General features: G+C 43.0%; 1 protein-coding gene across 3 annotated transcripts in view; it reads right to left on the reverse strand.

The window, feature by feature from the left end:
• The window catches only part of FANCL (FA complementation group L), a 69,443-nt gene that overhangs the window by 37,736 nt on the left and 6,491 nt on the right, over nt 1–25,216 (reverse strand). For all 3 annotated transcript variants that reach the window (XM_075535921.1, XM_075535920.1, XM_075535922.1), the window contains exons 2-5: nt 16,037–16,095; nt 15,266–15,326; nt 10,556–10,612; nt 7,942–8,039 (exon numbers count right to left, since the gene is read on the reverse strand). In XM_075535921.1, coding sequence (XP_075392036.1) covers nt 7,942–8,039; nt 10,556–10,612; nt 15,266–15,326; nt 16,037–16,095 — 275 coding nt within the window. The remainder of the gene's footprint in view (nt 1–7,941; nt 8,040–10,555; nt 10,613–15,265; nt 15,327–16,036; nt 16,096–25,216) is intronic.

The following is a 25,216-nucleotide window of genomic DNA, read 5'->3' on the forward strand; positions in this document are numbered from 1 at the left end:
ATAGGTCAAGTATTAAGGTGGCGGAAGGACCTTGGGCCTCTACTCAAACACTCCCTCAATGCATGAATACCTTCTTTTATTAAATTGGAACTCTATGATGCTCACTCTCCCGACACAACGGCTGGAGCCAAAGTGTGTGAACAAGTAAATGTGGTGAAGAAAGCTGATGGTGCCCGGCTATCAAAAGAGATAGTGACTGGGGTCTTAAAGGCTTGAAGATAACCAAGCGGCCATCTAGCAACAAAGTCCACATGGAAGAACACACCAGCCTGTGTGATCGAGTGGTCCCAAAGGGATCAGTTACCAGGCATCAAAGAACAAAAAAATCATATCATTGACTGCACACCTCCATGATAGGATCGCTGAAGACAAATGGGTGCATAAGCAAATGTGGTGAAGAAAGCTGATGGTGCCCGGCTATCAAAAGAGATAGTGTCTGGGGTCTTAAAGGCTTGAAGGTGAACAAGCGGCCATCTAGCTCAGAAGCAAAAAAGCCCACATGGAAGAAGCACACCGGCCAGTGCGATCACGAGGTGCCCAAGGGACCAGGTATAAGGCATCATGCAAAAAAAAAAAAAGATATAAGTGTGTGTATGTATGTGTATATATGTGTATATGTATATATGTATGTATATATATGTATATATATATATCATATTAAATGAAGGGGGAAGTGCAGAGTGGAGACCCAAGGCCCAAGTGTCGACCAATGGAGATCCCCTCATAGAGGGGTTTAGGAGAGGAGATGGGTTAATTAGGGTGCGAGGTAGTACCGATGAAGAACACAGCTTTCCCCCAGATCCTGGATGCTTCCTCCCCCCAACTACCATGATCCGAATTCTACCTTGCAGGGCTGGATAGGGCAGAGGCTGTACACTGGTACATATGAAGGCTGGAGGTACAGGGAATCCAGGGTGGATGATACCTTCAGGACCAAGGGTGTGAGGGACGATGCTGGGAGAGTGGAGGGTGAGTGGGTTGGAAAGGGGGAACTGATTACAAGGATCCACATGTGACCTCTTCCCTGGGAGAGGGACAGCAGAGAAGGGGGGAAGGGAGACTCCGGATAGGGCAAGATATGACAAAACAACGATGTATAAATTACCAAGGGCATATGAGGGAGGGGGGAATGGGGAGGGAGGGGGGAAAAAAAAGAGGACCTGATGCAAGGGGCTTAAGTGGAGAGCAAATGCCTTGAGAATGATTGGGGCAGGGAATGTATGGATGTGCTTTATACAATTGATGTATGTATATGTATGGATGGTGGTAAGAGTTGTATGAGTCCCTAATAAAATGTAAAAGAAGAAAAGAGAAAAAAATGATTAGGGCAAAGACTGTACAGATGTGCTTTATACAATTGATGTATGTATATGTATGAACTGTGAAAAGAATTGTATGAGCCCCAATAAATTGTTAAAATAAAAAAAATAAAAAATAAATGAGGTGTGTGGTCCCCCTACCTGTAAAGCAGACATATTGGGTACTTTCAACTCAAAGACATTCTTAGTATCAAACAGAAAATCCTGCTAAACTCCAACAACTCTGTTTCTTACTGATGGAATGGCTGCTGTGAAAAACCACTTGAGCAGAAAGAAAGAGAAACTTCAAGACACCTTTTGGCATCTGTCACTTTGGGGAGCCAGCAAAACACACAAACTAGCCCAGCCACGTCAGAGCACTGTAACCTGGCCTTCTGGAGAACTCTGTTTTCACAGAGCCGAAACAAGCTGAAAAACTACAACAACCACCTAACGCAAGGTCAATCACTAATTCTTATGTCACTGACATAAAAAAGATATGTGGATAAAGGGAAGGCAAGAAAAAGGTTCTCGTTATATTTAAAGTATTTCTTTTTATTTGTAACCTCGATTTTTCCCAATGCCTGGTCTTAGAGCTGAGTGGAAATGTCAAGTAGATCATTGAAAACGCAGCGAGGTCGGTATTACCTAAAAGAGAGATTTCCCATTGTCATCATCAGACCTCACTATATTACACTGATAAATGCACAAGAGTATGATGTAAAATATAAGGACGATTCAGACATGCATTGAAATTCATTAAAATTCTGAAAGCCCATTGAAATCAATTTGTTATGCAAACAATTGTGCGTCATTTTAAGCAATATTTTAAAGTAAGCAGCTGCTCAGGCTGGGCTTTGAAAGGTAGCAGTTCTCTCTGGGAACAGCACAGAGCGGATCTCAGCCTCCGCACACTGGGCACTGGAAGAACAAAACCGAGAAGGGATGTTCTTACTCTACTAGATGATGCTGAATACACACTGGCAGAATCCTACTCTGGTTCTTCCTTCAGCACAATCCACGTAGACAACCATTCCTCTGCACCACTTCCGTTATCTGCATGCAGTGCACAACACATGTGCAGGGAGCAGCAGCTGGAGGCTCAAGTCAACCACCCACCTTCCTCACTAGAATTAAACTATGCTCTTTCACACATCCCAACAAATTTTAAAATTCTCTCTAAAAATGGGTTAATTTTGTAAATGGTCCCATTTTGTCCTCGGGATGAGGGGATTTTAAAAAACTGGATTCACCCTCCAAGTGTGACCAGCTCTGAGTCCTTGGGCGAAGTCTATTGAAAGTTCTGGTTCAGAGCTGGCCCCTCACATAAGGCCAGTGAGCATGACTCAGAAAGCCAAATAGTGCTATGTCGCCAGCCTTCTCTGTGTACTGATGTGAAATCAGGAGCATGGATGTGAACGTTGAAATGCAGCAGCCTTTACTAAGTCATGTCACATGGCGAGCACAGCCAATGACACGCGAAAGCCACTTCACAATGAACCCATCCCGTCTTCTCTCGCCTCAGAACAACGGGCTCACAGCAAAGCACAGCGCCGTACCATCTCTTTCCCTCTGAAAACAGACTCCACCAGAGTTCATAGGCTTGTAGCAGTTCTAGTACAAAACTCTGTTGCTAATGGCTCTCAAGGCACCCTGTAACTGTATTCTGCAGTACTGATCACAGTTATAATGAAGTATTAGTGTGATGAGCTATTTACAACGTGACTCTTCCCGTAGAAGTTAAGTTCTAGGAGAAATGGTAAGTTGCGCCTACCACGGTCCCCCTGTGCTGCACAACATAGGAACTAACTCTCACTCGATAAAGACGCCAACTGGGTGAGAACTTTTCATTCCAAAATATCCTAGATGCACCTTCAGTGCCTCAAACGATTTTCATTGCTGGGCTTTCTCCAAGCATGTCGAGTCCACTTGGAACACTGCCTCCAACTCACTCGACCCACAAAGAAGGAAAGCCGTTCGAATCCCTGTCCCGAGAAACCAGTTCCCGTTCCCACATTCCTAAGTGTACACGAAGGTCTTAACCTTTAGGCCTCAATAAAACATTTTAAAAGCCAATTTATGTTTCCCCATTCCCAAACTCTATGTCCAAAGAGGTCTCAGTCTATGACACCAACGCTTCAAAGAAAAGTCTGTACAATCTCCTCCCTGAGTTCTTTACGGGTACATTCCAATTTATTGCTTCTCGTCAGTCTCCCCTCAATACTGACAATTTAATTAGTCATCCATCTCAAATCCAATTAAGTAATTAAACTGTATCAAATGAGGAGTCCTGGTGGTGTAGTAGTTACAAGTTGGGTTGCAATTGCACGGTCAGCAGTTCAAAACCACCATCTGCTCTGCTGGGAGAGAGGAGGCTTTTGACTCCTGTAAAGAGTTACAGTCTCAGAAATCCACAAGGGCAGTTCAGTCTGTCCTACAAGGTTGGTATGAATTGGCTTTAATCCGATGGTGGCGATGAGGTTTTGTTTGATTTTGAGTTAGCCAGTGAAGCCTAAGACCTTATAGATAAGCATCGAAACAGTCCTCTGGATCAAGCAATTTTTAAAAATAAAACATCGCAATGGTCAGTCAACACGAGAAGGTATTCATCCTTATGAGCCATTAACTCTCACCCACGCCCATCAAGTAGACTACAACCCTACAGGACAGGGTACAATGACTCCCGGGCATGTCAGAGACGAAATCTTTACAGCCACAGAAAGTCTCATTTTTGCCCCATGGAACAGCTGATGGTTTCGAACCCCTGACCTGCAGTTAGCAGTTCAATGTAAAACCCACTATATCACAGGGGCCAAACCCTAGTCTTAATGCAAAGCAAGTGGAATTTTCATAAACCTTTGGCAACATTAATTCAACCACTTTGGCATATCTTCAAAAGCTGACCATATGCAAACTCTAAAACCCAGGAATTCTACTCAAGTTATATTATGCAAACAAACAGGAGCACGTGTATCAACGGACATATGCAGCAATATTCACAATACCCCAAACTGGAATCAATCCACATAGTCATCAATAGTAGCGAACAGAACTGAACACACCACCATCAAACCCATTCTGACAGACAAAAACCCTACCGGACGGAGTAGAACTCCCTCTCTGGGTTTCTGAGACTGCAAGTTTTTATGGGAGGAGAAAGCTTCATCTTTCCCCCACAGAGCGGATGGTGGTTTCGAATTGCTGACCTTACATAACTTCATGTCAACTTGATAAGTATAGGGGTGGGTTCTAGTCTGTCAATCAGGTCACTGCCTGATGATGTCTCCTTGTGGGCGTGCCCTTCTCATGAGGATTCTGGGAACTTCTTCTCTTTCTCCCTGGAGGTGGGCCGGTCTCTCTCTCTCTCTCTCTCTCTCTCTCTCTCTCTCTCTCTCTCTCTCTCTCTCTCTGCTTCACCTTCCTGTGGAGGAGACACTCAGAGAACTGGAGGATCCCCTTGGAGACCAGCACCAGCGTTGAGATGCTTCCATCACCTCGGACCCACAGGACTTTGCACCCACCGCCTGTGATCTTCCTGCACTCAGCATCACGGCTGTGCGAGTCTAAATAGGAGTTGATGGATTAGTATCGGACTTAAGGGCTTGATCTGGACTGGGCAGGGGTGTTTTCTCAATATACAATTACTCTTTGATATAAAGTTCTCTCTTACATACTGTTAGTCTGGGTAGACTAGAGAAACAAATTCATGGGCACACATATGTGTCTAAGAGAGTTTTATATAAAGGGAAATTGTGCATTAAGAAAGCATCCAAATCCAGTCCAAGCCTATAAGTCCAATACCAATCTATAAAGTCCTCTTCAGACTCACGAAACACATGCAATGATTGACAGGCTAGACTCCACTCCTTCACTCCCAATCCTCAAACTGACACCAGATTATGTAACTAACACACACACACACACACACACACACATACACACATACACACACACGAGTGTCTCTGGATGTTTCTCTAGTCAACCGGGTCTAACACAACTCACAAGAGCTAAATTTCAGTTTCAAAATAGATACTTAGAGCCTAGAATTTCCACTTAAAAAGTTTTTATAGAAATGCACTTTCACTTCTCAATATCAAACATAAAAATCTCAGAATATGTTTAACTAGGAAATTACTCTAAAAAGCTCACTGCCTTCAATTCATTCTGCTCTCTAGAGAGTCGATACAGGCATTCTCAGAAGGCAGATCTCTACTCCGTCCAGGAGTGGGCCTTGGCTTTCGCCTCTGGAGCAGCTGGTGGGTCTGGACAGCCAACCTTGCGATTAGTAGCTCAATGCTCAACTCACAGCCACAGAGGGATTTATGGAATGGCTACGTCATAATTCTGGACACCATATTCAAATGAGTAATGCAAATATTCAAAACAGAAATGTACCCAAAAGGTTACACCCAAAGTAACCTGTCAAGAAAGAGGCCATTAAAAATTGCATTATCTTATTCCACCATGCCAGTTGGAAGAGGAGCATATTAATTAGAAATCAATCAATCAAGAATCAGCACACACGACCAGAGGAATGTCTGGAAGTGAGGTGCAGTCGTCACAAAGGAAGGATTTAGGAAGGGCGGTTGCTTTCGTTTTTGTGGTATTTATTGGTTTATGCCAAAGGCGGGGGAGTGCTGGGTGAGAACGTGTCACTTGCTTGCTTGAAGCAATGAAGTCCATTTGCTGTGGCATTACAGTGTTACGGAGGGAGCGGAAACAAGTCTCTGTAAGTCAAACCTAGGCCATGGGGATGGGGAGTCACTAAGAATGGGCCACCTGTCCGAGGGAAGGAAGGCAAAGACCCACAGCTCACCTAGAGTAGGAGAAGGCCTGCGCGCCGCTCTTTTTAGTTAAAAGACAAGGCTGAGTCATGGACGGGAGACTCTCCTCCACGGACATCCTAGTACAGCATACAGGGCTGTTTCCCACGGCATCCCTTCCTTCAAGTCAGTCACCGGGCATCCATCCGTACGAATTATAGCAGGAAGTGAAACAAACGCAATTCCATAATCCAAGCGAGAGCCTCTTACAGGTGTGATCATCAGTCAACGGTCTCCACTGTCGAAAGCGGGCAGTGTGAGTTCACCAGAGGCACCTTGAAAGGAACACCTGGCCATGGAAAACCTGACGGAGCAGCTGAACTCTGACACACACGGGGTTCCCGGGACAGACAAGAGTCCACTCAACAGGAACAGGCTGGCTTCGCCGACGGCATGAAAACCCAAGGATGGAACGTAGACAGCATGTAAAATCTCCGATGACATCCTATCTAAGAAATCCCTCACGGGAATACTGTTATCTGTAACAGGAACCTCAATCCCGTCTTGGCAAGTGAAATCTGAAGTGGCAAGAGCCCACGGACATATAAAAGGAATAGAGCCATACATTCTGTCTGGCTCCTGGATAAAAGAATCTACACATCTTCACCGCTAATCTAGAAGACAGTAAGTAAGACATTAAGATGTTCTCATAAGAGACAACTGGGAAGTCTAGCTAAGGTATGGGCCTGGGTAAATGGCTGACCCATCTCTATACAGAGGGGTCTAACACAGATCCGGCCCATTCGTTCAAGCATGCTGGCGAAGAGGAGGACAAGAGGTGTGGAGGAGAGGCGGAGTTGCTCCCGTAGCCAGCAGCTTATAAAAGAAAGAGGAGATGATGCAGGCCAAAGGAGAGCTCTGATACTGGCAATGTGGTCACCTCCAGAAGCAAACTTAGATGGCAGGGAGCTGGGTCTCTACAATGTCTACTCTAATGCTTCTTCTGGAATACAAGCAGCCGCGTAAACCACAGTGAAGGACATATGCCCTGCCTTTGAGCTACGTTGGTTCCTTTCTTTTAAACGGCTGATGTTCCTGGTTCTGTCTGCGTTAGCTCCCAGTAGGCCACTGCATGGAATGGACTATAAAAGGTTTTGAACATATGCAAGAAAACTTACCCCCAGCTATCAAGTTGATTTCCACTCAGAATGACCCTACTGGACAGAGGAGAACTGCCCCTATGTGTTCCCAAGGATGTAAATCTTTACAGGAGCAGAGAGCTTGATCTCCCGCCGGCAGGATGCTCAGTGGGTTTAACTGCCCACCAGCCCAGAAGGCAACCTGCTCTGCCAACAGGGTGCTTCAAGAAAGCTGAGGGGTGGGGAAATCACACACTCTTCCCAAACAGACACTGTCAGCCAGTCTTTGGTTTATACTAGCAATAATCTAAAATGAAATAGCAAGTAAACGCTAAAAAAAAATTATTAATACTGGTATATCTTTTTTTTGTTCAAAGTGGAAAGTCTATAAAAAGCCTACTAATAAGAGTCTTTTTTTTCAAAGCATACACACTAAGACAGAAGCTAAACCTGAACGCAAGAGACTTTTCCAAGAGAAATATGGCCGATGTTTTCAAAGCAGGCTCACCTACCTACTAGGTATATATAAAACAATTTTTTTCCAAATTACATGTAGCACACTCAAGTTAAGTGTTTATATTATTCCTGTTGCTGATAGCCACAGTAAAAATAAGATACTCTAGTGACAACAAAACACTGTTGACAGGTCAAAAGCAGGTATAGGGGAAGTTGCTCAAACCAGGCAGCTGTTCAGCTGGATGTGTGGAGCAGGGGCACTCTGAAACACGTGGCATGTCGTACTTGTCCCAGCCCAGTGTCGCCAGCTCTTGAAGGAGGCCGGAGTAGTACTGCGGGGGAGGGGGCGCGTGCAGCTCTTGCTTGTTCTTCAAAGCAACTTCCTGTTTAAAACAAGCAGAAAAAGGAAAGCCTCAATCAGCCGTGCCGTGCCGTGCTAGCCAAGGACTTGTTAGGAATGATCACAAATGCAATTGCTGATGTCTGTTGCAGGTAACTAAGAGCACACACTGCCTTCATGGAAAATCTCGCTGCTCACCCCCTTTTCATGGAAAAGAGGCACAAAGAAGCGGAAGGACTGTGCTGAAGGTCAGCCATTTGCTACACCACGAAAAGAACCCAAGATTTTAATCTTCTCCTGTGCTAGTATGCTTACCCAGTTAATTTAAACCAAAACAAAACCTCAATGCCAAGGCCTCCTTCCTTCTTCCCCTCTGGGCACGAGGTTCGCTCTACAGAACCCTGAGCCTTAAAGAAAAGGCTGAACTCGGAGTCCACTGTCTGGGTTAATACAGTTGCATACCCCGATGAAGCACATTCTTACAAACTAAAATCTGTTGCTATCAGAATAAACACTGACCTGCTCATTTCTTTCCTCGCCTCTAGGCTCTGCCATGCCTCCTTTGTGGCGGTTGCTAGGCATTTTCAAGTCTGTTCTGATTCCTAGCAACCCCACGTGACAAAGCACAGCCATCCCTTAGGCTTCTGGGCTACCGCCTCTTCAGAAGCCCACTGCCAGGACTTTGTCCCACAGAACCAAGGGATGGGTGTGAACCAGCGCTGAGGTTGGTAGGTGAATGCTCAACCCTTTCACTATCAGGGCTCTGACTCCTGTCTCCACTAGGTAGGTCCAAGAAAGATGAAGCTGTCTACTCCCTTAAAGACGTACACCCTGTACGCCCTTGCAGCCCCAGCGTCACCAGAGTCCATGGCAATGGGTGCAGGCAGGTCTAAGTATTCTGCCATCTATCTGACTGTATCCTTGACAATTTATGATCTCTTCAGTACGGTCTACGTCCCCAGGAGCACCAAAATTTAGGTTAAAAAATCTATATAAACACTACTGGAATCACCAAGGCTAGAGCGACTAATTACTTTGAAGCTGCGAACTAGGCAGACTTCTTATCGGAACAACTAAAATGGAGCCATAAACAGCTTAGGTGACCAAATGGTCTGGACTGTCGAAAGCAAGCCAAACACTAAACTCCGTGCCACTGAGTCAGCTCGTGTAAGGTTCCGGAGATTATCGATCTCCACGGTAGGAGACTGCTTCTCATCTGGTTTTGCTATTCACTGATCTCTTTACTACCTTTTGGTAATCAAGGAACTAACATGACTAAAGAAATGCAGTTCTATTAGATTGATGCAACATACGAGGGGGCGCCTCCCCCAAAATGGACAACAGTTCTCCTTGCAGAGCTTTCGTAGGGTGCATGTTTCCTGCCAGGTGACCATCAAGCACCGTGCTCCGAGTCAGTGCAGCCCACGTGTCGTCTGGGAAGTGCTCTCTGGTCAAAGTGAAGTTTTTAGTGAAAGCAGTTTCACTCAAACCTCGTTTTTTGTGATGGCCGATTTAAGAGAAGAGCATGCAGCTGTGAGATTTTGTTTCCTGCTCAGGAAAAATGAAGCAGAAACTAGTGTGATGTTGAACACAGCTCAAAAGGGCAGCGTTATGGGAAAAACTCAAGTGTACGAGTGGTTTTCCTTTCAAAAATGGTGAGATGTCAATCGATGCAAACCTTACTTTGAACATCTGTCAACTTCCTGAACAGATGGCAGTGCATTTGGAGTTCGTTCCACCAGGTCAGACTGTAAATCAAGCTTTCTATTTATAGGTTCTGAAAATACTGCATGACAGCATGTGACAAAAAAGGCCTGACTTGTGGCAAACGGGGGACTGGTTTTGCCACCAGAACAAGGCACCTGCTCACGCAGCCAACTCAATGCACTCGCTTTTGGAAAAAAACAGCATGCCTCTCTTGCCCCATGCACCTTACTCACCTGAGCTCGCTCTGTGCACCTACGTTTTGTTTCCTTAAATAAAAAGGGTCAAGAAAGGACAGCGATTTGATGAAGTAGAAGAGGTGAAGACAAAAACGAGGAGGTGTTGTCAGCCACACAAACAGATGAATTTGAAACATGTGTCCAAGAATGGAATCACATTTGACAAACGTATTAAATTTAATACTGAGCAGTTTGAAAGTGATGTTGTTTTGTGAAAAAAATTAAATATATAGCTTTGGGAAAAAAAATTCCCCTTTTTTGGGCTGGGTAACCCCTGATATGAGATCCTAAACCATTTAATATGACTATTTAATCTCTCTTTAGACGTCACATTCTTTGACAGCCCAGGACTACATGTAAGTTTTCACCACCTGGGCATCAGCCTCAGTGCCAAATGCACTAACTGCGTGGTACAAGTCAGACTAGCTGTCACCCACAATTGTTCCTCATGCAGTTCCGGGGACACACCATCCACATGTACGCACACAGTACAACACTGGACACTCCAGGGTTGAGAAGTACTAGATTCTAACCATGTTTGTTTCAGAAGGAAGGACAGAAACAATTAATCTTTATAGAACGTGCTAACAGCTTAAAAATTAATAGCAATTCTTACCAAAATCATCTTCAACTCCAACATAAAGCTCAGTAGATCCGGAGAGTGCTGCATTCTCTACATAAAAACATCTCCAATGAATTCCATTTGCTCAATGAATGTTTAGTTCACTCAAATAAAATTAAGATAGAAGTCAACATGAATGTCAAAAAAAGAACTATTAGCAACTTAGGACTGCCATCTACTTGCTGTTTTCATACTGTGTTTTGAGACGTCTTAGTCGTAAGACAGCTTTGTCTTAGTGAATGAGTGTTGGTGACGTGCTTGCCCTGTGTCTAACGCTCATTGCAGTCTTACACGGTGCTCAATTACTTGAGTTTTTAACCTGTACAAGCAAACATCCTATGTATTTCAGCCTAAATTAAACTTTCCTACAAAACCCTATTTTCAACTCACAGAAACCCTATTTTGCTGTTCTCAATATACTTTTAGATTCTATACCACTGACTAGATTAATGATAGTATTATTAGAATTACCAAATGTCTCGAGGTTACTGAAATTACTAAACTACTTCAATTACTTGATTACTCAAATTATTTCTCAACAGCTGATAATGCTGCCTCTATCTAATTGGATTTTGAGTTCGCACTTAGTTGTACACCTTAATCTGAACACAATTAGTTCTTACAATGTGGCTCTGCTTAATATTTGTCCTCATGAAGATATGGATGCTGTAGCAAACGGCTGTGAAGTCATCAGAATTTCCTCGAACACTAACCAGCCATGTGAATAGTATAGTACTGCCCTCAGACTGAGTACACTGGCAAGTGGGTTGCTGCAGATGAAGTTAGGTTAAAATTTAGCATCACTTGTTTTCCCTTTTGACCTAGTTTCTATTGCCTTCTACTTTCTCTTTCATTGAGATTTTTCTGCGTTCTACTTTGTTGACGCTGTTGGGGTGTTTTGTTTGTAATCTAGAACAGGTAAATCCATAAAAAACAATAACGATACTAACAGTTCCTAAAGGTTACAGCAGGAGAGGTGGGGGTTAATGGGGAACAATGATGATGAAAAGCTTTCAAGTTGATTGTAGTAATGGTTGCCCAACTCTTTTCAATATATTTAAACCACACATTTGTAGAGTACATGAATTGTGTCAATAAAACTGTGGGGGGGGGGGAGAACATGCTGTTACTTACACCTACATCTCCAAAGTACAATATTAAAAGTACATAGGGTCACTGTGAGTCAGAACCAATTCAACAACACACACCCAACAACCACCACAACAACAAAACCCTAACAGTGTGCCTGGATCCTTCCCCGACCTTAGACAACGGGGGTTATTTTCGTCCTTCCATCGTTGTTCTGGTGTGCTGTCAAGTTGATTTCGACTCACAGGAACCCCATGTGACACACTGGAACTGTTCACTGGACCTTCTCGGCCGTCAGGCGAGTGTGGGGTTGCTAGCCACAAGTTTGCCAGTTCAAGTCTCTCCAGCTGCTTCATGAAAGAGAGCTGAAGTTATCTGGTCCCGTACAAATTTACAACCTTGGAGATCCTAAACAGTGTTGTTGCTATGAGCCAAAATAAATTTGATGGCAGTGGGTTGGTTGGTTGGAAATCATTGCAGGAGTGGATCTCCATGTCTTTAGCCCATGGAGCCACTGAGTGGGTCTGAACCTGAGACCTTGCAGCGAGTAGCCACGCGCTTACCCATAATACAGCCAGGGATCTTTCTTTTCATTGCGAGCTCAGGTTATTTTCAAATTAGTCAGTGTATCAATAAATTAAAGCCTATAGATGTGAATGACATAGAACATATATTTAAGTTGTTCCAGTTCCTTTAAATTCTTCATTGTTAACAGACTAAGAGCAAGCAATTAAGATTATGTTGTTTTACACTGTTTGCTTTCTTTAATACAACACTACACAATTTCTCTGAAAGCAACACACTGTTGCTTCTTAGGCAGCCCTGGTGGTACAGTGGTTACGAGTTGGACTGAGATCTGCATGGTCGGCAGTTCAAAACCACCAGTACCTCTTCAGGAGAAAGACTGGGCTTTCTACTCCCATAAGCAGTTACGTCTCAGAAACCCACAGGGAGTCACTATGAGTCAGCACTGACTTGATGGCAGTGAGTTTGATTTGGGGTGTTGTTTTTTACTTTGTCACACACTGTACCAATACCACACAGTTCTGACCAAAGCCAATATAGGTATGTTTGTGTTCTTTTAATGAGGAAAAATAAGACTACGATATTTTACAACGCACGAAGACATATCATTTCCATTACGTTTTGAGTAGGAACAAATCTTTTGACTCTCCCGTCAATATAATGCTTTTCTCCCTAATATACTACAATTACATAATCTCAATCTCATTCATTGCCATTGGGTCAATTCCGACTCAGGGTAGAACTGCCCCTCTGGGTTCCCAAGACTTCAGGGAGACAGCTTCCTCTTCCTCCTGGTGGAGAGGCTGATGGATAAGGGGCTGACAGGTTCAAACCACTGACACTGTAGTTAGCAGTTCCATGCTTAACTTACTATCCCACCAGAGCTCCAAGATAAGTGACGACTGTATCAACTGTCCGCAAAGTACAGCACGTAGGCCCAATCGAACACAAATCTTGGTTTTATAAATAAAACTTTATTTGAAGACAGCCATGCTCATTGGTGTGTGCATTCTGCATGGAGCTGCTTTGGCAACAGGGCAGAGTTGAGTTGTTGCAACAGACCCACAAAGCATCAACTATTCACTGGCTTGTCCTTTACAGGAAAGATATGGCAACTCTCAACTCTTTTTTATATTTTTAATAAATCTTTTTATTGGGGCTCATACAACTCTTATCACAATCCGTACATACATCAATTGAGTAAAGCAACCTTATACATTCGTTGCCCTCATCATTCTCAAAACTCGCCTTCCACTTGGGTCCCTGGAATCAGCTTGGTTTCCTTTTTTGCCTCCCCTGAACTCTTAGTTACTAAAGGTTTCCAGCCCAGGGAACTGCACAGAGTGGATGGCAGTGAGTGGACACTTAAATTGTGTTCTTTCTTCTTCTTCTTAGAGCCTTAGGAACAAAAAGCAGACTGGGAGGGAAGAGCAGAGTAAGAAGGTAGACGGGGTAGAGTCTGCCAATGAACTTTGCACAGGTTAGCCTCCAAGAATGGACCACACGCCCTGTTCTCACCAATTCAGTTAACGACAGACTTCTGGAGCCACAAAGGTTAGATGAAATTATTTCTCTGACATAATCTTTAAACCTTAAAGCCAAAAATATCCCCTGAAGTCTTTTTAAAACCAAGCAATCGCTTAACTAGTGAGATGTCTGCCTTGAATAATAGGACTATCTCTATGGGATCATATTGGCCACATGAACAAATGAGGGAGAATCCTTGGGGGCAGTGAGTTTATGTTAATGGGGGAGCGATGTCTCAGGAAAGGAGAGTGCCATGGTGCCCAACATGAAGAATGTAGCCAGTGTCTCCAATCGGCCTATGGAGAAACTCCTTAACATGAAAAAGGGATTCAAACTACTCTGGGTATCTGCCAACTGCAAGTAGGAGGAGAAACAGCAATAAGTACGCCCCCCTCCCCCCAAAAAAACCCCTTGGCAAATTGGTAGGGAAAAAGGGGTTATGGGTTTTATCATTATTGTTAGTCCTTTTTAACAGTTTTGTTCAGGCTATTCAAACACCTCAGGTTCATTTCTTAAACTTGAGTATACTATATAGTCATGTGGGGTGGGCAGAGGGAGAAGTCGAGAGAAATCATTTAAGCATCCCCTTTAACAACGGCAGTTAATTATACTGCCAGTGAAGCCGGCATACATGCTACAAATCAAATAGTTTCTCTCCTATATTTAGCTCAGTAACACTCATTGTGAGAGTGACTGTCATTGTCAGTTATCACGGATAATAACCTAACTCAGAGAGAGAGAGAGAGAGAAATCTGGGCAAGCTCCAAAATGACTACAGAAGCGCAGTTCTAAGAACATTTCTTTTCCATAGGAGCCCTTTCATTATTTTTTGTTGTTTTAGTAATAGGGGTTTTTTAAATCTATTCTCTACTCTTTGACGGCAATTTTCAGATAGAAGAACCTAGACATTAAGAACAGATAAATTCTTTTGATATTTCACCCCTACTGCCCTGACAACTACCTGCATTATCCAAGGACCCATGATCCTAGCCGATGTCCACCACTCCTTTTGCGGCGGCTCATCTGGAACTAGGATCCCATTTTTGCCAAAGATATCCTATAACTCCGGAACGGGTCTGTGTTTTCCCCGACCACAACGATGCAATCAAGGAACCCTAGTGGCAGAGTGGTTATGTATTGGGTTGTGATCTGCAAGGTTTTCAGTTCGAAACCACCAGGTGCTATGAGGGAGAAAGATGGGCTTTCTAATCTCCTAACAGTTACAGTCTCGGAAACTCACCGGGCAGTTCAACCCCGTCCTATAGGGTCGCCATGAGTGGGCACTGACTCAATGGAGGTGAGTTTACTACACAATCGAAGCAGATCGATAACTCAGGTGATGGACTTGGGTGAAGGGTGAATGGATTTGAGGAATGTAAATCAGTCTTAACATAAAAGTTTCTGGGGTATCTGTTGAAAAGTCTCAAAAGTGAAGATATTTTATATAATGTATCAATTCTACAAAACTCAGCAACCACTAAACCAGTTTGTTACAACATTCTGCAAACAGAATACAGTAAATTTAGGACTTTTCAATCTACATCTGCCTTTCCAAGGACTTACCTGTTGTAGTATGTGCTGGTACCCACTTAGTATTGCCTTCAGCTGCCAACTGCAGTGCAATCTAAAATTTAATGGGACAAAACTGTTCAATGTTCAGAATTAAAAGAAAAAAAGGCCTTTATTTGCATGCCGCCACAAGCACGCACTTACATACAAAAGATGACATAAACATAATTCTGACAAGTTAATAAAATCAGTACCACTGATACTGTTGAAAGTCTTGTCTTCAAACTGTCAGTACTAATTTTACTTCGAAATATAAATAGCTGCAATCAGTAAATGACATGCAAAAAGTATATCTTTTTTTAAACTTTACATATCCAGGCTATTAAATCCATTTTTTCCCATTGAACCAGATTCTCTTCCAAGAGAGGTTAAATAAAAGCAACAGCTGTGATCATCATGTAAGGAATATGCTTCGGAAAAGCTCATTTCCCAACACAGCCAGTGCTGAAGCCAGTCCATACCAGGATTGTCCGGATGGTGTGTATCTCCGCATAGATGGAGAACACACAATGGAAACCACACTTTGCAAGCGAAATCACCGCAGCTTTCTGCTTTAAACAATGGTGCAAATTATGTGCTAACGTATGAAAAGCACTTCTGGACAAAAGAAAACCATTTAGGAATGTCTCCTTTATTTGGAAAATCTAGAAATGTTTCTGGTGGAATGACTACAATGCATCTCCAGAAAAGCATCCTTCTCACTCAGTTACCAGCTCCTACCACCGACGGCTGGTCCCACCAAGATATGCCTGTAAATGACCTCACCTTGCATTCTTCACTTGCAAATCTTCAGGTAACTCTATTTTAAGATGGAAGTCTCTTCCCTGTGAAAACATCGGGAAGATTAACTCAACTTTGGAAGTTCCATCTTCCACCGAAAGCTACGAGAAATATGTTAGCTGAGGAGCTACAAAGAGAGGCAACATTTTTACTTTATTTTCTAGGCGTTTCAACTTTATCCACAGCTTTGTACTTGTTAAAAATAGAAGAGTGCTGCATTTGAGGGACCGTTAGTCAAAAATGTCACTGAGAAAATTTATAATAATTGGGAAATCAAAACACTTTCTTCTAAGACAGGTCTTTGTATTTAATGAGAAAGCCATCCACAAACACAGGAGATACTGAGAAATTGTTTCGTGTAGACACACACAAAAACAATTATCGTTTCATAAGAAATAAACATTCTTGGCAAAAGCAGTCCTTCAAAGTACTTTGAATATGGAAGGCGGAAACCTACAACCCACAGTAAGAATGTATCTTCCTTATGAGCTTTATATTTTCAATGAACTTTTTAAATTCCAACAGTCATATATTTAGTCACATAACCTAAATATAACCCCCTGCCATTGACTGACGTCTGACTCACAATGACCCTAACCAGGGTAGGAATGCAACTTTTGGTGTGCAAACCTCTAAGTCTTCCTAAGAGCGGCCTCCTTCTCCTTCAGAGAAGCGAGTGGGTTTAAACCTCAGACCTCGTGGGTTTTAGCAGCTTGACACTGAACTCAAGCACCACCAACAGGGCATCTTAATCTAAATGCGCATAAATGTTTATAATAATCAGAGACTGCTTAATTCTTGCACTCATGGACCATCAATAATTAAAATCTCAACACATGAAGTTACGATTTGTCGATTATCAGGAACTGACAGAAAGTCAAGCTAGATTTAGAAGAGGAGATGACTGGGCCTCTTGGAGGAAACACTGCCGAGATCACTGGGCTGAAAAGCAGAGAAATACTGAGCTATGCTACACTGATTACGCAAACACACCCACCTACGTAAGACATAACAGAAAATGAGGGATGCTGATCCAAAGACTGAGAATTCTAGAACACCGAATCATTCTCACGTGGAACCTGTACAAAGAACAAGCGGTAGTTAGTTGTTCAGAGAGAACATGGTTTAAAACCAGGAAAGGTGTGTGTGGTATTCTCTCACCATACTCATTCAATCTATACGCTGGTAAAATGAGCAGAGCAATTGGACTACAGGAAGAAGAAGGTGTTAGCAGGATCAGAGGGAGACTCACAAACGTCTACCATGTGCTTACTGACAGCAACCTTGCTTACAACAGAACCTGAACCACTTACTGAAGAAGGCCTCAGACTATAACCTTAACCTTATACCTTAAGGAAAAGAAAACACAAGGCCCCACAAACGGACAGATAAGCAACATTATGACAAATGGAGAAAATAATTGTCAAGGGTTTCATTTTACTTGGGCCCACAATCCATGGCAATAGATGGGTACTCAGGAAATTAAATGATGGGCACTGGGAACATTGCACTGTGCACATTTTCTAGAAAACAAAAATGTCACTTTGAGGACTGAGGTACCCCTGCCCCAAACCAGGCTATTTCAAGTCCTCTAAACATGCACATGAAAGTTACACACAATGACTAAGACCACAGACTAATTGATGGCTTTGAATTGTGATGCTGGAGAATACTGAATATACCCTGTACTTCCAGAGTAACAACAACAACAACAAATTATCTTGGAAGAAATATATCCACAGTGCTTCCTGGAAGCAAGGACAGAAGAGTCTTCACCTCACCTCCTTTGGACATGTTATCAGAGGAGATCAGTTCCGGGAAATGACATTGTACCTGGTAGAGGGTCAGCAAAAAAGCGAGGAAGCCCCTCTATGAGATAGATTGAGAGAGTGTCTCTAATGAAATTGTGTTAGTCTGGGTACATTAGAGAAACAAATCCACAGAAACTCATATGTATAAGAAAGAATTTTATATACAGGGTAAGTGCACATCCCAACCCAGGGCTGTGCAAGCCCACAAGTCCAACATTAGCCCATCTGTCCAACACCAATCTACAAAGTCCTCCTCCATCTCACAAAACACACACAGTGAGGCCGACTGCAGGAGGAAAGCCGAATCAGTGAATGTGTAAGCATCTCAGCACTGGCAGGGGTCTTCACACGGCTGCTCCAGGACCCAGGGCTACATCAGAGTCGGTCCATGTGGCTCCTCCTCAGGGATGTCTTGCAGGAAGTGAGCCTTGCCAGCTGAAGCAGGGAACTGGCTAAGGCAGCTGCACCCTGGTCTGACCATCACAAAGCAAGAGACCCGAGAACTTAAAAGGCGAGGCTCTCTGAGCCATTTATTTCTCTACCCTTCAATTAACCCCACATGTGTTTATTGGCCAGGTTGGCACAATAAACTTTAACTATCTCAGAAATCAAACAGCAATAATCACAAGGGTGATGCAGAACCAGGCCGTGTTTCATTCTGTTGTCAAAAGTTAGAATTAACTCAGAGGCACCTACCAATGATATATCTGAATACACTAAATTCTTTTTTTTTAAATCATTTTATTGTGGGCTAGTACTACTCTTATTACAACCCGTACATCCACCAATAGTGTCAAGCACATTTGTTGCCATCATTTTCAAAACATTTTCTTTCTACTTGAGACCTTGGTATCAGCTCCTCATTCCCCCGCTCGCTGCCTCGCCTCCCCTCCCCTTCCTCCCTTCACGAACCCTTGAAAATTTATAAACTATTATTATGCTTTCGTGTTTTACACTGACCGATGTCTCCCTTCACCCACTTTTCTGTTGTCCATCCCCCTGGGAGGGGGCTATATATAGATCATTGTGATCAGTTCCCCTTTCTCCCCCTACTTTCCCCTTCCCCTCCTGGTATGACTACTCTCAATATTGATCCTGGGGGGCTTATTTGTCCTGGATTCCCTGTGTTTCCAGCTCTTATCTGTACCTGTGAATACACTAAATTCTACTGAAGCAATTTTCCAAGGAAAAAGAGAACTAATTCTCTGGAAAATATGTTCAGTTTGACTTTCTTGGGAAATTGAATGGGTAAGCAGTTTAAACTTTTACCTAAAATAGGATAATACACATGAAATTTGAGCAAAGGTAAGCAGGCAAAGAGCAACAGAAATATAATCTTTTACTCCAACAGTCTGAAATGAAAAGGAGAAAGAAAACTCTCGGAGAACAATCACTGCGTAGGATTTACCCCCGTCCACCTCAAAGCAGTTTCAAAACTAGAGGAACACAATTAAATGTACCCCATAACCTTTACTTTCATGGTAATCGTACGGCTTCTGACTTTCATTACATTTAAATGTCCTTTAAAAAAATGAAACAAAATGTACCACTGACCTTTTGAAAAGGTCAAGTAACAATAACTCACGATTTCATTAAGGCACTAAAAGGTTTTATATAGTAACTTTAACCTAGCTTTGTAGACATCACACACATAGGTGTAAGAGCAATCTGGAATTCAAAATTTACATGAAAGATAGTAAAACTATCCCCCTGCAGAAGAGCATACTGTTATCTGAAAGAATAAAACTCCAAAGTCCATTATTTACAAGATTTAGCCATTTTAAAGGTCAAATGTATATGTCATATGCCACAATCTTTCTCTGGCTCAAGAAAATGCCCCAAACTAGTTTTCTGCAGTTAAAGTATATGCAAACTATTAATAGTTCTCAATAGTAGCAGATTTTTTAAGTTGTAGGAAACAGACATAGCACAAGTTGCCTTCCCCTTATCTCTCTACAGTGTCCAAAAGGCCTATCTTGACAAACCTTTCCAGTAAATAAGACATCAACAAAAAAGCTAAAAAAGTCTTCATGCAGCCAAGAAGACAAAGAAGACTTTAAATTCCAAATTACCGTGATTGATTAATAAGACGCTTTCCAGTATAACCCAGTCTTTGATTCCCACCCAAAGCAGTTTTATAGAACGAAAGAATAAAGCAGCCAAGAAAAACGCCTGTGAGAAAGGAGTTGAACTAGGTGCAAAAATAATAATGATGGATCCTGGCAGACCAGCGCCTGGGCAACAGGGAGGAGTGCGCACAGGGCTCCCGGGGCAGGCCGGGAAAGGGAGCGCTTTAGGACAGACGATGGCCGAAAGGAGGCAAAGACTCCCCTTGGAAACGGGGTCTTGGCGGGGAGGGGAGTAAGAGTAAGTTAGGATCTTACACTACAAAAGAAAAACAAAGGCCAAAAATTGCAACAGACACGCAATGCATGCATGAAGAAATTAGCTTTGTGAACTCAGGGGAATTTTTTTATTTTTTCAAAGGTAAAATAAAATTAGCTATAGAACATTAAGTTAACCACTATCAAAGGATAAACAGAGTTAAATAAAGCATTGAGAAAGATGAAAACAAGAAAATCACCAAATGGGAAATACGCAACAATTAAAGGGGGTCATAGTGTCGTGGAGATAGAACACAGGCAGAGGAAGCCCCCCCCACACACATACATATAAACAGAGCACCCCCAAAAGAAAAGCAAAAAGTTACAGATATTTTAAGAATCAACAGACATACTAAAAGGCACAACTGTACACATGAGGAAATTGCTTGTGATGACAGTGTCCAAAGCACATTGTAATAAACAGACTGAATTAGAAGAACGCCCAGATCCCCAAGGAAACAAGTTCAAGACCTTTTGTGGGCCACAGAACCACACAGACAGCAAGGGTCTCAAACAGCATGAGGAACAAAGCAATCAAGCAATAGGATTCTTTTATGCAAACTGCCCTCTTCTCGATCCCCTCCCCCTAGTTAGATGTAGCTGCCCGCTAGCCAATGACGTCTCCTCCCTTCCCTGGCGACCATCAGAGAATGCTTCCTTTAGTGGGAAAGCCTTTTCTTGACCTTTCACAACGGTAGTCCCACACACTATTTGTCCTTTTATGTGGCATAGCATTTTAAGAACTGGAGGGAACACCCACCTGTAGCTATCAGAGAGTAACAGAGACAGGTATATTCTCTTGCTTAAGCAGCTGAAACAAACTGGGCATCATGTGTGAGATAACGGCTTCCAGACACGGAGCCAGAGGCGACCCATGACAGCGTCCTTAAACAAGGAAACACACGGAGGAAGCGCTGCATTTGTCCCGCTCCGCTGTCGGCACGCAAATAGAACCTCGCAGGCCCCCTCGGTTGATAAGACAGAGGACAAAACATGTACAATTCCATGCTGGACAGCGTTCCAGACAACATCAGAGGCCCCTCAAGGAGACTCTTCAGCACTTCATGTTCGGCTAGGAAGAAATAAAGGAAGTCAGACCCTCTGGAAGTCAGACCTGGATGTGGGTCCAGTTCAAGTTCAAAGCAGCCAACACAGAAACTTGTTAAGTACGTTGATCTTGTTAGGTGTCGTGGAGTTGGTCTCACTCATGGGAACTGTGGAGAAGGCATGCGGGCCAAGCCCTAGCTCCTCCAGCTACACACGGGGAAGGCAAGTCTGTTTCACAGCTGCCCAGGTATGATTTCTCTGAGACAGAAGTCAGATGAACTTCTACCCTTCGTTACCCTATTCTGACACCACTGGTCCCCTCTCAGGGCACTCCACTTCTCTGCCAACCTTCACAATCCATTGCCATGGCCACCCAAACCCACGTACAATATCCACAACTACAAGGTCGACTGAGGACGTTAGCAGGCCACCTGAAGTCTGGATCAGAGGGTATTGTAAGGTCACGGTCCTTTTGGCCATAGTGGCGCCTCTCCAAAGGCATACCAAGTTTTTTCTGCACATGATCCAGCTCCTCTGAGGATTTGCTAAGCACACAGGCTGAGTCAGTATGGAGAGAAGTTACACACCTTTCCTGATTTTAAACCATATAGTGTTCCCTTGTTCTGTTTGCACAACGGCCTCTTGATCCATGTACAAGCTCCGCATGAACACAATGAAACATTCTGGGATTCCCATTCTTCTCAAACTCTATCGTTTGTTATGGTCCACACAGTTGAATGCCCCAGCATAGTCAATACGTCCTTCTGGTATGCGCTGTCAGCCTATGCCAGTGACAGAACTTCCAGCAACACACAAGTCACCACAGTATGGCAAACCCACAGACAAGTGGTGGGAAGGGTGTTCTTCTACTTATTGAATCAGATCACACCCTGGAGGATCATTACACAACTGCCAGACCAAAGAACCCTAGCCCAGCCACGTGGACACCCACTTGGGGACACCCAATTCAATCCACGACAGCCAAGTGCTCCAGTGTCTGTGCCCCTGAGGGACTCCAAGGGCAGCGTGGACCCCACAAAAGGAGACAGCGTGCCTAGACCACAGCAATAGAGCACAGCCAAACTGAAACACAGAGACAAGAACCTGCTGAGAGGATTTAACGTCTCCAAGCTGGAAGGGGGAGAGGAAGGAAAAAATAAATTTTAAGAAATAACGGCTAAATGGTTCTTTAAATTTAATGAAAATGCAAACTCACAGGCCCAACAGTTCCCACAAATGCTATGCAGGAGAAACACCAGAGTACACCAAGGCAAATTATAATCAAATTGACTAAAGCCAGTGATAAAAAAAGAAAAGTATTATAAGCAGCCACAGGAAAAAAAATACAATTTTAGAGAAACAAACATAAGACTCATCAGAGATCTCTCAAAATAACAATAATAATGCGAGACAGTGAAATAACAACTTAAATGAGAAAAAATGTCAACCAGAATTCTATAACCAGCAAAATTATCTTTCAAAAGGCCAAATACTTTCTCAGACTTTAAACAAAAAACTAATCTATTAGTAGTAGACCTAACCTAGGAGAAATGTGAAAGATAATCTTTAGGGAAAAAATGAAATGAGAGATAAAGTAAAGAGCATCAGGAACAGTATGCATATCGATGGAGATGAAACACATTTCGTAAAACGTATTAAATGTCTTTTAAAATATTGTGTCAAGGGAAGGAAAGGGGGACCAATCACAATGATCAACACATAATCCCGCACCCTCCCAAAGGAATTAACAGAAATGTGGGTGAAGGGAGACAGTGGTTGGTATAAGATATGAAAGCAATATTAATTTATAATTTATTAAGGGGTCACGAGAGTGGGAGGTGGAAGGGAAGGAAAATAGAGGAGCTGGTACCAAGGACTCAAATAGAAAGTAAATGTTTAGAAAATGATGATGGCAACATATGTACAAAGATACTTGATACAACTGATGTATGGAATGTTATCAGAGCTATAAGAGCCCCCAATAAAATGATAAAAAAGATTATTATGTCAAAGTTAAAACAATTTGAGCAACAAATAAAGCAGTATCTTATTATAGCCCAAAATATAAATATCAATCAACCCATGCAGCTAAAAATGAATCAATGGAGAAGAGAAATCTCCCATGCAGAATTCCATCAAGATTCCACCTAAGAAAAGGGGGACCATAATTTCCTGCTCCTTAAGTGTGGTCTCCACAGAGTGATCCTGTGCAGGAAGTCCAGTGTGGAACAGAGAGGTGGGGTTGGGGGTTGGTAACGTCATGGTGGAGAGAGCTGAAAAACTCAACCTGAGCCAGGTAAACAAGGGCAACAGCAGTAGTCACAAACCACACTGATGGCACGTGTCCTTGATACGTGATGGAATGGCATTTTACGTCTGTAATCTTCCTTCCATAAACTTAATTCCAGTCAAACCATGAGAAAAACACCCCAAGTCCCAGGAAGATGTAAGCCTACATCCTTGACCAGCACTCCCCAATTAGAGAATCATTTTATAATCAAAGGAGTCAAGACCGTCATGATAAACAGGGAACGCTCGAGAAACTGTGTCAACCCAGGTGTCCCTAAGAAGACATGAGCTGGCCTGGATGGGATTCTTGAACATGATAGTGTTCTTTGTTCATTAAAAAGGTATCCATATTGGTTCATTAAAAATGTATCCTACTGCTATTGCATAATCCAACCCCAAAATATGTGTTGAAAAATCTCTCTGCTTTACCTTCAAATATGATTGTGTTTGAACACAGAGTTCGTCTTTTGTGTTGTGAATGAAGTGCTACCAGTTTAGAGATACTTACTCTAATCATGTATGAGTTACAGAAAGTCATTCAGATTGGACCCACCCAGGAAAATGAATCCCAAAAAGGAAGAACTCGCTACATTTATGTAAAAGGAAAAATGGGGGGGGGGGGAATCTAAGAAACACGTGGGATCAATACATATCAAACAGGAAGTCAGTAGATTTAAACCTTGACAAATTCATTGTTACATTAAATGCAGATTGTCTAAACACCTGTGGGTTTCCGAGGCTCTAGCGAGCCTCATCCTGCTCCTGCAGAGCAGCTGGGGTTTCCCATCACAGAGTTTGTGGTGAGCGGCCCAACAGTGCCGCTGTGCCTGCCACCAGGGCTCCAGCGGTAGCAAGGGGAAATTCCTGTCCTTTGCTTTTCCATGAACTTTTTGAAGGAGCTCTCCTTCCTTTGTGATTCAGGAGGAGTTAATTATGAGCAGGTTCTCCAGGGGCCTGGGGAAGCAGTGCTGAGGCAGGAGGGAGGGGTGACGGCTGTTTCTCTAAGGATGGAGGTTGGAAACCCTGTGGGCTGGTTCTGCCATGCCTGCAGTAGAGTTAAGGCACCTTTTAATGTTGGTGGGAACTGTAGGTGACACGACCTACATACTCCCTATACAACCAATCCCTCCATCGTCTGCTGTCTTCCAGTTCTGTGCATCAGAGACTTAGTAGGCGGACCAAGTCCGCCCTTGCCTAGAATCTAGAGGATTCATTTCTAGAACGACTCAGTCACATGGTTAATGGTGGAGGGCCTCTGGTTCTTATCACATGGAACTCTCTAGAGCTACCTGGGTGTCATCTCAGCATGGTAGCTAGCATCCCATGTGTGAATCATCAGAGAGAGAGAGAGAGAGACTTGTAGTAACTTGTGTCTCCTACTCTCTGAACTCAGTCATCAATAGATCTGCTTAAAAATTTCTAAAAGCCTCTAAATCCAATACATCTTCAAAAATAGGATTAAGCATCTCAAATATCAAACAATTTTTTGACACCTACTGTCCTCTTTCCTGATATTGGTAATATAGGTTTTCTCTTTTTTTCCCCTTATGTACATGGATAGACTTTTATCATTGCTACTGATCATTTCTAGCAATAACGTTTTGGTTTCATTTATTTTTTTAAAGTTTCTGTTT

The sequence above is a fragment of the Tenrec ecaudatus genome, chromosome 17 (assembly GCF_050624435.1).
Source record: "Tenrec ecaudatus isolate mTenEca1 chromosome 17, mTenEca1.hap1, whole genome shotgun sequence".
Lineage (NCBI taxonomy): Eukaryota > Metazoa > Chordata > Mammalia > Afrosoricida > Tenrecidae > Tenrec > Tenrec ecaudatus.